General features: G+C 43.6%; 1 protein-coding gene across 3 annotated transcripts in view; it reads right to left on the bottom strand.

The window, feature by feature from the left end:
- Positions 1 to 13,098, bottom strand: part of GALNT6 (polypeptide N-acetylgalactosaminyltransferase 6) — a 195,452-nt gene that overhangs the window by 61,200 nt on the left and 121,154 nt on the right. For all 3 annotated transcript variants that reach the window (XM_033937281.1, XM_033937282.1, XM_033937283.1), the window contains exon 6: positions 6,220 to 6,337. In XM_033937281.1, the coding sequence (XP_033793172.1) occupies positions 6,220 to 6,337 (118 nt within the window). The remainder of the gene's footprint in view (positions 1 to 6,219; positions 6,338 to 13,098) is intronic.

Below are 13,098 nucleotides of genomic sequence, written 5' to 3'. Positions count from 1 at the left end.
TATGCATCAAATGGGGTTCGTTGCTCAAAGGCATTCTTCAAACAACACCAGACTGGCTTTTCACATGTTAAATTTAACAAAAGCCATGGAAGGTCCGGCTTTCTCTGTATCTTTGGATGCAGAGAAGGCCTTTGATCATGTGGAGTGGACCTTTATGTATCAAGCAATGGATTGGTTTGGTATTGGTTCCTGATTTATACAAATGATTCAAACCTTATATAGTTCCCCTTTTGCCAGATTATATATTAAGAATACTTTTTCAGAACGTTTTCGTCTGGAAAGGGGGAGTTAGACAAGGATGTCCATTAACTCCTTTGCTGTTTGATATTGTTCTGGAACCCTTGCTATTGGCTATTCCTTATGCAGGTCAGGAATATAATGTATCTGTGTATGCAGATGATATTTTGCTTCATTTGAGGAATCCTGAAACTACCATTCCACATTTACTAGATTTGATTGACAGATTTGGAAAAATTTTCTGGGAATAAAATAAATTGGAGTAAATCGGAGGTTCTTCTGCTAAACGTATAGGTCCGGATTCTGTATAGGACGGCCCAGGAGAGGCTTCCTATACAGAATCGGGCCTACACTAAACCCCAATTCTGTAACCGGCGTCCATGTTTCAGACGCCGGTTACAGAATTGGGTTAGAGTAGATGCGGCCGCTATACTTATCGCGGCAAGGGATCTCTCTGCCGCTATAAGTTTAGTGGCCGCGGCCACCTGTCCGATTGCCGGCAGGAGGATGCCCAAACCCTCCTGCCGGAAGATGCCCCCCCCAACACTATCGATCACCGGCAGGAGGGTGCCCAAACCCTCCTGCCGGAAGATGCTCCCCCCCGACACTACCGATCACCAGCAGGAGGGTGCCCAATCCCTCCTGCCGGAAGATGCCCCCCACCCCGCGCTAACAGCCCCCAAACCTCCCCCCCACCAAACTAACCTTTAATTGTTGGCCAGACGGGTCTTGCCCGTCCAGCCGGCAGGCCTGCCTCGTCGAATGAGGCGGGCTCGCCCCTTCCCGGCCCATCCCGCAAAGCCTAAGGCCTGATTGGCCCAGGCTCTAGAAGCCTGGACCAATCAGGCCTTAGGCATAGCGGGTCTGCTCATCCCCACTAAGGCTAAGACCTGATTGGCCCAGGCTCCTAGAGCCTGGCCCAATCAAGCCTTAGGCTTCGCGGGATGGGCCGGGAAGGGGCAGGCCCACCTCATTTCGACGAGGCGGGCCTGCCGGCTGGACAGGCAAGACCCGTCTGGCCAACAATTAAAGGTTAGTTTGGTGGGGGGGAGGTTTGGGGGCTGTTAGCGCAGGAGGGGGGGCGTCTTCCGGCAGGAGGGATTAGGCACCCTCCTGCCGGCGATCGGTAATGTCGGGGGGGGCATCTTGCGGCAGGAGGGTTTGGGCACCCTCCTGCCGGCAATCGGACAGGCGGCCCTGGCCGCTATACTTATAGCGGCAGAGAGATCCCTTGCCGCGATAAGTATAGCCTACAGCTGCCTAAAATCGGGACGCACTTTGTAGAATTAGGGCCATACTGTCCAAAAGGATTATTTGACACATTCCCTTTTCTTTGGAAGGAAGAGAGTATAAAATATTTGGATTCAGAAAACATTGGAAGAGACGATGAGAGTAAATGAAAAATCCTTATTGCTAAAGGTCTCAGAAATGTGTGAGCAATGGAACCCATTACATCTGTCTTGGTGGGGAGAGTCCAGACGGTTAAAATGATGATTTTGCCTGTGGTTTGCTATCAAATGGGTATGTTGCTAGTTTATTTTCAGGGGTCCTTTTATAAAAAATTAAATAGTATTCTTACTAAATTTATTTAGCTGGGTAAAACTGCTCAAATTGCTTTACTATCTTTACAAAAAACATTGCGGCGGGTAGGGTAAATTTTCCCTATTTTTATAGGTATCATCAGGCCTATATATTGCATCAGGGTATGTATTAGATCCTCCCCGAGCTCATGGAAAATCTCCCTGATTGGTTATATTTAGAGTGGCAATTGATGTCCCCATTATGACTTTTTCATGTGTTGAGTATCAGATTACCCAGATATGTAAAGGATAATAGTATTTTATTTGACACCTGGAAAACTTTGAAATTTATTAACAAATTAAAAGATATTCCAGTAGAGAAATCCAATTATCAATCCTTATGGCTAAAATCCAAGAATCAAATTGGTAAGTCTTCTGGAAGCAATGGATGCAGGCAGATATACGTACATTAGATGATGTTACATCAGATGGGAAAATGCTTGATTTTTCATGACTGCAAAAAGCATTTGGTATTGCTAAGTCTCAAAATTATTAGTTGCAGTTGAAGCAAGCCATTCAGAAGGAGTTCCCTCCCTAACTGGCAAAATCTAAAAAATCATTATAGCTTGCAAGTCCTATCCTTCCAGACAGATTTCTTGAATATAAAAACAAAATCTAGTCTTAGAGACATTTGGAGCACTGAGATAAAGCAGTATATTTCTGCGTCTCGATGGTCACGTATTTGGACTTGGAGATAGAGAGTTGCACGGGGACAGAAATCCCACCCGTCCCCGCCAAAATCACACCCGTTCCCACCCGTCCCCGTGAGGAATCCCACCCGTCCCCATGAGGAATCTCTCCATCCCCACCCGTCCCCGTGAGGAATCCCCTCAGTCCACACCCGTCCCCACGAGGAATCCCCTCTGTCCCCGCCCGTCCCTATAAACTTCAGAAATAGTTATTTCATTTAATTATGCTACTGAATTAAAGGCTCTGGTAGAAACCCATTTACAAATAAGCAAAGAGACTTTATTAATTTGGAAATATTAATTGGGAAGAATACATACTTTGTAAACGGGTTTCTACCAGAGCCTCTAATGTAAATATAAAATATAAATATTCAGCTGATGAGAATCCCCAAGCTGTCAATTGAGGACTTCCTTTGCAGTTGGCTGGGGGGGTCCCTTTTGCCAAGCTTGGCAGGTAGCAGTAGCGTCCCTGAGTCACAGATGCTGGCACCTCAGTGACTCATGGATGTTGCCAGCGACTGCTGTGCTTGGTAGAGGGGAGTTCTGGCTGTCTCTAGAGGAGATCCTCTGCTGGCGGTGCTTGGGGATCCCCACCAGTCACAGCAAGGGTCAGCAAGTACTTCAACACTGTAGAAATAAAAACCAGAAATGCATTTCCTTTTCTTTTGAACACAATACAAAGACATCTGCTATATACATTTCCCAAAGCTAACATATTTTAGTCACTGTTTTTTACCTTTGTTGTCTGGAGACTTATTTTTCCATAAAGTTGGTCCCAGTTTCTTTTTTCTGCTTTCCCATCTTCTGTAAATTCTTCTGTTGCTGTCCATTGGTTCCTCCTACCATGGTCCAGCATTTATCCCTTTCTCATCTTTCGTGCCTGCCCACCAGCCCCATGCCCAACATTTCTCCTTCTATCACCCCTCTCCAGCACCATGCCACATCTCTTCCTCCATTCCCTTCACCACTATGTCCAACATTCTTCCCTCTTTCATCCATTTCAATCTGTCCCAATGTTCCCTTTCCACCACAATATTTCTCCCTCTCATCTTCTGTACCTCACTCCCTCCCTATGACCAAAAATTTTCCTTTCTTCCATTCCTGTGTACACAACCATCTCTTTCCCTCCCTTCCTCTTTCCCAAGTTCATGCCTTCTGTGTCCAAAAACGCATTCCCTCCCCCACCTCAGCATCTCTTTCCCTCCCTTCCTCTCTCCCAAGTCCATGCCTTCTGTGTCTAAAAACGCATTCCCTCCCCATCTCAACATCTCTCTCCCTCCCTTCTTCCATCCTCTTTCCCAAATTCATGCCTTGTGTCCAAAAACGCACTCCCTCCCCACCTCAGCATCTCTTTCCCAAGTTCACGTCTTGTTTCCAAAAACGCACTCTCTCCCCTACCTCAGCATCTCTTTCCCAAGTTCATGCCTTGTTTCCAAAAACTCTCTCCCTCCCCACCTCAGCATCTCTTTCCCAAGTTCAAGCCTTGTTTCCAAAAATGCTCTCCCTCTCCCACCTCAGCATCTCTTTCCCAAGTTCATGCCTTGTTTCCAAAAATGCACTCCCTCCCCCACCTCAGCATCTCTTTCCCTCCCTTCCTCCATCCTCTCTCCCAAGTTCATGCCTTGTGCCAAAAATGCACTCCCTCCCCCCTTTTGTGTTCTGCCTCCCAGCCCTCATCTGCAAGCAAAATGGAGCTCGAGCCGCGAGGTTCGTCTTCTTTTCCCTACCTGCCCTGCTGCAGCACAAAGCCGACCGGAAGTCTTCCCGATGTCAGCGCTGACATCGGAGGGAGGGAGGGCTTTGCTTAAGCCCTCCCTCCGACATCAGCGCTGACATCGTGGAAGACTTCCGGTTGGCTGTGTGCTGCGGCAGGGCAGGTAGGGAAAAGAAGACGAGCCTCGCAGCTCGAGTGCATCGGAACCCCGCAGGATCCCCACGACCCTAGGAGGCGTCCTCATGGGATTCCCGTGACCCTAGGGGGTGTCCCCACGGGATCCCCGTGATCTGAAGTGGGAATCCACGGGATCCCCGCGGGTCCCTCGGGATTCCCGTCGTCCCCGTTCAGCTCTACTTGGATGATGAGATGTACAGCGTCAGCATCTATGAAACAAACATGGTTGTTTTTTTTTAACCCTGGTTAGGTTGCAAAAGTTAGACAGTTCTAAATCTAAAAGATGCTGGCACTGTCATCTAAAGAAATCAGAAAAACCCGAAAAAATTGGAAGGTAAATAGACAAATCCAACAGCAAAAAACCTCCCAAACCCCAAGAAAAGGAACTAGACAAGGGAGAGGGACAAAAGCAGAGACGGCTCAACTACATTCACCAACCTATCAATAATGTTTAAGATGTAAGTAGATTAAACGGAAGAGCCCTCAGTAACACAGCCACCCACCGGAGAACCAGTGGAAAAGGCTGTCACATGGCTTACACCCAAACGAGTGTTAACTGTGAAACATCCCCGGGCTCTACTCCGTATTTTTTATATTATAAAGTGCACCCAACAGTGCTAAGTGTGAAAAAAGATATACATAAATCAAAAAAACACACTTTACCATTCACTACGATTGTCTCTGCCCCTTGTCCAGGGAGCCAAAAACGTCCAAGTCCAGCCAAGCAAAGAACAACAGGAAGTACTTAGCTTCTCTGTGAAGACAAACAGCCAGCAAAGATATTCTTCGTCCAACGGGACTCCGTTTCGGGGGTGCACACCCCCTTCTTCAGGAACAGCTGGGCTGCGCTGTGACCATCCAAATCATCCGGCACAGCAAGGATTGACAAAGCAGGAAATGGTTGGTGAATGTAGTTGAGCCGTCTCTGCTTTTGTCTCTCTCCCTTGTCTAGTTCTTTTTCTCGGGGTTTGGGAGGTTTTTTGCTGTTGGCACTGTCATCTAGACATTGGGATACTGGATCATCTGTTGTTTTATTGTCTTTTGATACTTAACTTTTGGAGGTCAATATGTGGAAAGATTAACAACATATTGGAATCATCAATTCCACTGACGTATGAGGCGGTCATATGTGGAACATTATTACATGTTAAGCCCTTCATGGATTGATATAAATGCCGTCTTTTCCTAATCATGACCGGGATAGCCATGCAGATGGTAACCCGTAATTGGAAGAATTACGATCGCCTAAATTTTCCTTTCTGGTGGGCAAATCTGTGCTCCAGCTATAGGTATGAAAAAATGAATGCTGATAGTTTGGGACACAGTAATTTATTTAAACTGGTTTGGGGCCCGTTGACATCTTATATTACTTCATTATAGTAGGTCTTTGATTATGAGTCAATTTTTGTTTATTTTCATACACATCCAAGGAAGGGTGGGAGGGGGGGCTATTTTTGTCCTAATTTTGACCTTTGAGTATTTACACTTGGGGTGGGTGGGAGGATATTATTAGCCTGAATAGGGTATGGTTATTGGGGAAAATTTATGTTTATGTGATTTATTGATTAAGCATTGGATTGGTGAGGGGGATAAAATGGTTGGTTATGTATATTTGTAAGTTGAATGTGCTTTTATTGACTTAATATATGTTATATATTTGTGTCTTGCAGTATTGACATTTGGAAAGTCAATAAAGAATTTTAAAAAACCCCAAAAAACTCTTCCCACCAGGCCACAACTCCACCCCACTGCATATAAACCACTCTACCTAGTCTAGGATATTCTATATGTCTATAATTATTTAAGAGAACCAGGCTCTTACCCGAAATGACAACTCTATATTCTCTCCTCCCCAGATCTCCATCTGATCATCGTAGGAGCCAATGTGCTCAAAATAGGTCTTATTGATGGCAAACACACCACCCGACAATGTGAGAGACCTAAAAGGGAAGTGAGAAAAAGTCAGTACACCACAAGCTGGAAGTTTGTTAGTGTGCTTTGAAGGGCTGATCAGCTTCAAGAATATAACACAGCCAAATCCAGCCTTTGTTGTACACTTGAATCCCCCACCAGTCTAACAGAGAAGAGGCAGAAAATCTGACCTACTATTTTATCTTTGGAAACAGCTATACTGAAGGTAGAGCATAGGCAAGATATTTAAGAAAGGTAGCTTAGAAATAAGACCAGGAAAGAGCAAAACAAAAGGTAGTAAATAAGGTAGATAATTTTTTTTTTTTCATTCTTTATTAATTTTCAAAATTACAAAAGTACAATATAACCAATGCAACTCATAGTAATACAATAAAAGCACATTCATCTTTCTCATGTTCATAATCATCAATTCCCCCCCCACCTACCTACCCAATTATCATTCCGTATAACATAAACATATATTATCATAAATATCCTATCTATTCTGAATAATGATATCTTCTCACCCATCCCAATTATAAATATTCAAAAATCAATTTATGACATAAAAAATCCCCCTCCCCCCTGCCCTGGATATGTACCAAAGTAAAGAACAAACTGATTCACAGTCAACAAACAATTACAATGAGGTAACATAAGATGCCAATGGGCCCCATATTAATTTGAATATATTACCATGTCCTAAATTTTCAGCATTTATTCTTTCAAATCTATAACTAGAGCAAAGACTTGCCAACCAGAACAAAAAATGTAAACGATCACAGTTCTTCCAATTTTGGGTGATCATCTGGATGGCTATCACAGTCATTATAAGGAAAAGACGACTTTTATATTGATCTATAAGGGGTTTAACATGTAATATTATACCACAAATAACTGCCTCTTACATTAGAGGAATTGATGATTCCAAAATGTTATTTATTCTACCCCATATTGACCTCCAGAAGCTAAGTATCAAAGGACAATAGAACAGATGATCCAGTGTCCCAATGTCTAAATGACAGTGCCAGCATCTATTAGATTTAGAATTATCTAACTTATGCAACCTAACAGGGGTCCAAAAAGATCTATGTAATAAAAAAAACATGTCTGACTCATAGATGCTGACGCTGTACATTTCAATCTCCAAGTCCAAATTCGTGGCTATTGAGATGCAGAAATATACTGCTTTATCTCGATGCTCCAAATGTCAAGAAGACCATTTTTTGTTTTTTTATTCAAGAACTCTGATATTAATTTATACCAACTGGCGGCCTGATGTCCTAACAAATCTATCTGGAAGGAAAAGATGTGCAAACTATAATTATTTTTTAGATTTTGCCAATCAGGGAACCCCTTCTGAATGGCCTGCTTCAACTGCAACCACTTATAATTTTGAGAATTAGCAATACTAAATGTTTGTTGCAGTCGTGAAAACTCAAGCACTTTCTTATTTGAGATAACATCATGAAGAGTTCAAATCCCTGCTTTCATCTATTGCTTCCAGGCGATCCCAGATCCACCTATTTGAATCTTGGAGTTTAACCACAAGGATTGAAAAGTAGAATTCTCTACTGGAACATCTGTTAATTTATTGATAAATTTTAAAGTTTTCCAGGTGTCCAATAAAATACTATTGTCCTTAACTCATCTGGGCAACTTGATACTTAACACATGAGACAATTGCATTGGGGACATCAATTTCCATTCTAAAAATAGCCAATCTGGGAGATTTTCCATGAGCTCGGGGAGGATCCAATATATATCCTGATGCATTATATAGGCTTATATAGATAGATAATTATTTTAATAAATAAGAAATTCTGAGTAACACAGTGAAGACCAATTTGCTTATCTGGTTTGTCTAACAGAACCTCTTCCTTTCTGGTTCTCTAAACAAGCACAGAAATTCCAGGCCTATTTCTCCCATCAACCATTCCAAGACACATCCAAACCCTACCAAAGAGCCTGCTTCCGCCATCTTCACTGGAAAGTCAATCCAGGCCTTATTTTCCTCTGGTTCATAAGACCAAGATCTACTCCAATACCTAGGGGCCTCCCTCTTTCCTTCCTCTTCCCCCTGCCCCAACACCATGCCATACAGGAACCCACATATGCCATCAAAACCTATGAGGCTGTTGCCTTAAATGTACATAAAAACAAGCAAGCAATTTTATATCATTTTCATTCTATTCATTCATAGAAATTAAAGCCTAAAAGGCTACCCAACTGAACACATGGCTAGCAAAACCAATACTCGAAGCCACATCATACGCGGACTTCAGAAAATCCCTGAAGACCCGCCTCTTCAACATCACCTAAACTCTCCCCCTACCAGTTATAACCCTCCTCGAAAGTCCTCCCCCTTCCTTCTCCCTCCCCCAATGCTTAATGCTGTACACCTCTCTTACGCACTTTATACTTATCCAGCTGTAAACAGCATTGATCTCTAGTAACTGTTCATACTGCACCAGCCTATAACTTACTATAACACCCTGTATCCTATCGTAAACATCCTGTAACTGTTCTCTTGTAAATACCTTGTACCTTTTGTAAACACCCCAGTACCTGCTCACCCTGTTTTATCCTGTATCTTTGTAAACATCCTGCAACTATTCTCTTGTTATTATCTTGTACCTTATTGTAAACACCCATTACCCTGTATCTTATTGTAAACATCCTGTAACTGCTTTCTTGTTATTACCTATTGTAATCACCCAGTACCTGCTCACTTTGTATTATCCTGTATCCTACTGGTAACACTGTACTCTCTCTAGACACGACTTTCACTGTAAACCGCTTCGAACTTAGGGTATAGCGGTATATAAGAAATAAAATTATTATTATTATTAAATAATGCCAGTCACATAACAAAACATGATTTTACAAAAATAATTCCCTGCACAGTCAAGCCTGCAAGGATTACTAGATGTCTTTCAGCGGCTTCCCTCCCTCCCCCTTACCTTCGTGGCCAAGTCAAAATGCACAGAACATTTCTAGAGAAATCTTAGTGTAGAGACACTGGATTTATATAGGGCTGTATACTTTAAATCAAAATTTTTTGGGAGATTTTTAGCATCCTAAGTCAGGGGTGGGCAACTCCGGTCCTCGAGGGCAGGAATCCTGTCTGGTTTTCAAGATTTCCCCAATGAATATGCATGAGATCTATTTGCATACACTGCTTTCAATGCATATTCATTGGGGAAATCCTGAAAACCTGACTGGATTCCGGCCCTTGAGGACCGGAGTTGCCCACCCCTGACTTAGGTTGATTAAAAAGCACTTGGCCTAGCAAAAAATCTCCAGTGTCTCTACATTAAGATTTCTCTAAAAATGTTCTGTGCACCCTCGAGGACCGCAGTTGCCCAACCCTGTCCTAAGTGAAGTATTTAAGATTGCACACACTTCTCATATAGGCCCTTCTTTTACTAAGCTGTATAGAGGTTTCTACCGCGTCCTGGAGCGCTAAATGCTCTGGCGCTGCTCTAAGATCGTAAAGGGCAGGAGCCAGAAGGTCTTGAGCATGCATAGATGCTCAAAGCCCCGCAGTGGCCCAGCTTAAAACTTTGGCAGCAGGCTCTTTCAGCACCAGCACATGGTGAGCATAGTGCCAGTCAGTGGGGGGGGGGAGGAGTTGGACAGCAGTGCGAAGGGAGGAGAGCAGCACTGGTGGCCTCGGGGGTGGGGTGGGTTTGCAGTAAAGGACAGCAGCGCTGGTAGCCTCAGAAGAGGGGAGGTTGAAGTGTTGGGTAGCAGCAATGGTGGCCTTGTGTGTGTGTGTGTATGAGGGGGGGGGTTGGAGTGGAAGGACAGCAGCGATAGTAGTTGTGTCTATTTTTAAAAAGTAACTCTCAAGCAACTTACTTATCTGGCATCCATCAATCCCCAAGTGTTGGATAACGGAGTCTACTGTACTTCTAAAAATCCAAGAGCATGTGTTTCAGTCCAAACCCTGCCCCAGCTCCACGGCTAGTTATGGGTAAAAAAGTATATGCTTGGGGGGTGGTCACATGACCGGCTACGAGATGGCTGCCTGACTCGTTCACTCGCTCCAGCCTGATTCTTAAACACGGCATCCGGCGCATTTAACGGCTCCTCTCAGGTCAGCAAACTTTTGCTAAAACTTCCCCGATGGCTACTAAATCTAATAAGCCGGATGGATCGGCTGCGTCTGGCCCCCACGCCGCTCCGAACGTGTCAAAGCGTTCTAAACATGAGCCTCCGTCCCCGAACAAGGCCTCATCCAAACTCCTCGTGGCTGATGCGTCCCTGTCTCACGACCTGCAAATCTTACAGGGGCTCATGCATGAGAATTTAGCCGCGACTGCGGACATAAAAGCGGAGCTTAGTACAATCACCCTACAATTTAAACAACTAGAAGCCCGTCTAGACCTGTCGGAAGAACGCCTAACCGCCCATGATGCCCAGCTCCTAACCATGCAACGTGGTCTGCACAAAATGGATCTCATACAGAGAGATTTGGACGACATGTCTAATCGAATGAGACGCAGTAATGTACGAATTATTGGCTTACCAGAGTCTGCTGAGGGGAAAGATATCACTGCATACTTGCACTCTCTCCTTCCATCCCTTCTAAACATCCAATTTTCACCTGCTCCAGAGATAGAGAGACACACCGTGTACCCTCTGGCCCTCCTATACCATCTAAACCACCAAGTCCTGTGGTTTTCAAGCTTCTCCGGTACCCTCATGCTCTTCAAATACTGCAAACTGCCAAAATCAAACAACCTCTTCTTGTGGATGGCAAAAAAATCTTGCTTGTACCTGATCTCTCTAAGAACACAGCTTAAAAAAGAAAAGCTTTTTTAGCTCTGCGACCTCAACTCAAACATATCGGAGCACAATATGGATTATTCTATCCGGCCAGGATGAGAATTACATACCGTAATTCTACCAAGAATTTTGATGAACCCACTGAATTGCAAAAGTACCTTGATGACAATATTGGAGCCATGACTTGAATTTTGCTGTTGCTTTCAATATACTTTCAACACTATGCTTCAGGCTGGATGCACTCTGATTTGAATTTCCTTTAATGGCTGGAGCTTTGGACACGGGTTAAGTGTCTCTCGTCCACATGTGTCCCCATCTACAGTATCTACTGTCCCCATTTTATATGCCAAATTACATTGCCTGTTTTTTATGGCTGCACCTTATTGTTTCTTTTTACTCAGAGCCTGGTATTGTTTCCTGCCTCCTTTTTTTCCATTTTTTTGATCTATGTATACTCCTGCACTCTACTACAGCTCTGGTCCGAGGACACCACATATACCCCTCTGAGCATTTCCTCTTTTTGGGACTTACAATCTTTTTGGGATGCCACTTTCTGCTTCTACCTCTCTGACATCATGGTCAAGCTAAACATTGTTTCCCTTAATGTTAAGGGTCTATCTAGTCCAATAAAACGAAAGTAAATACTACAATATTTTAAACATCTAGGAGCAGATATATGCCTCCTACAAGAGACGCATGTTAACCTCACAGAAGCGCAGAAGCTTACTGGAGGATGGATCCAACATTGCTTCGCTGCTCCCGCCTTGGGGAAAAAAAACGGGGTTATTACTCTCATTCGCAAATCACTCAACTTTCAACTGACCGTTCACTCCTTTGATCCCATGGGCAGATGGTCCTATATCGAGGGCACAATTGATGGCAAACCACTGAATATATTGAACCTGTATGCACCGAACTCCGATGACCCCTCTTTCTTTCAGGATTTTCACTCCATTTCCCATACCTCTTTTTCAGAACACACTATCATTGCTGGAGACTTTAATTTCCCATTGGACCCTTTTCTTGATAGATCCTCTCTCTGCCGACCTGCCAAACTCAGGGTCCCCTCGACTCTTTCCAATCTAATGCAAATGTATGGCTGGACTGACCTTTGGAGAATTTTTCATCCCACCACCAAGGACTTCACATTCTACTCAGCGCCCCATAAATCATACTCCAGGATTGACTACTTTTTAACATCTAAAGACATTTTAAATATCACATCTGCCACTACTATCCACAACATCTCTATCTCCGACCATGCCGCCATATCTTGCTCTCTCAACTGGTCTGCTGATAAGTCATATCGCTCATGGAGAATGAACACCCAACTTTTATGCAATGAAGAGTTTATATCTTATATCACCGCTGAATCAAATGCTTTCTTCGCTAGAAATGAATCCTCCATATCCAATTATGCTACTGTTTGGGAATCCTATAAAGTCTGGCTACGAGGTGAATGTATCAGCTATACAGCTCATCAACTCAAGTCTAAAAAAGCCACGCTTCATAGTCTAGAACAGGAAATTCATTCCCTGGAATCTCAACTATATAATTCCTTTGACTCTACTCTCTACAAATCTTTACAACAACTTAAATTCCGATACAATGAGATCTTTAGTGCATCTGCGTCTGTCTCCATGTTCCGCCAATCAGCTACATATTATGCTACCTCCAACAAGGCGGGACATCACCTAGCTTCTTACCTTAAAGGACAAAGATCCAAACATCGAATTTCTCATATCAAATCGCCTTCTGGCATGACTTATACTAAAACTTCTGACATACTTAAGGAATTCCACTCTTTTTATGCCTCTCTATACACTTCGGAAGCCACCTGTTCAGAAGATATCATATCTGACTTCCTACAATCTGCACACCTACCATCTATTGCCTCATCTCATCACGAACCTCTACGACAACCTGTCTCTGCAGATGAAGTACAACGTGCCATCTCCTCTATGGCTTCCTCTAAAGCGCCAGGACCGGATGGCCT

Source organism: Geotrypetes seraphini, chromosome 3 (genome assembly GCF_902459505.1).
Source record: "Geotrypetes seraphini chromosome 3, aGeoSer1.1, whole genome shotgun sequence".
NCBI lineage: Eukaryota > Metazoa > Chordata > Amphibia > Gymnophiona > Dermophiidae > Geotrypetes > Geotrypetes seraphini.
Note: the sequence above shows the minus strand (reverse complement) of the source record. Positions and strands in the feature narration are given on the sequence as shown.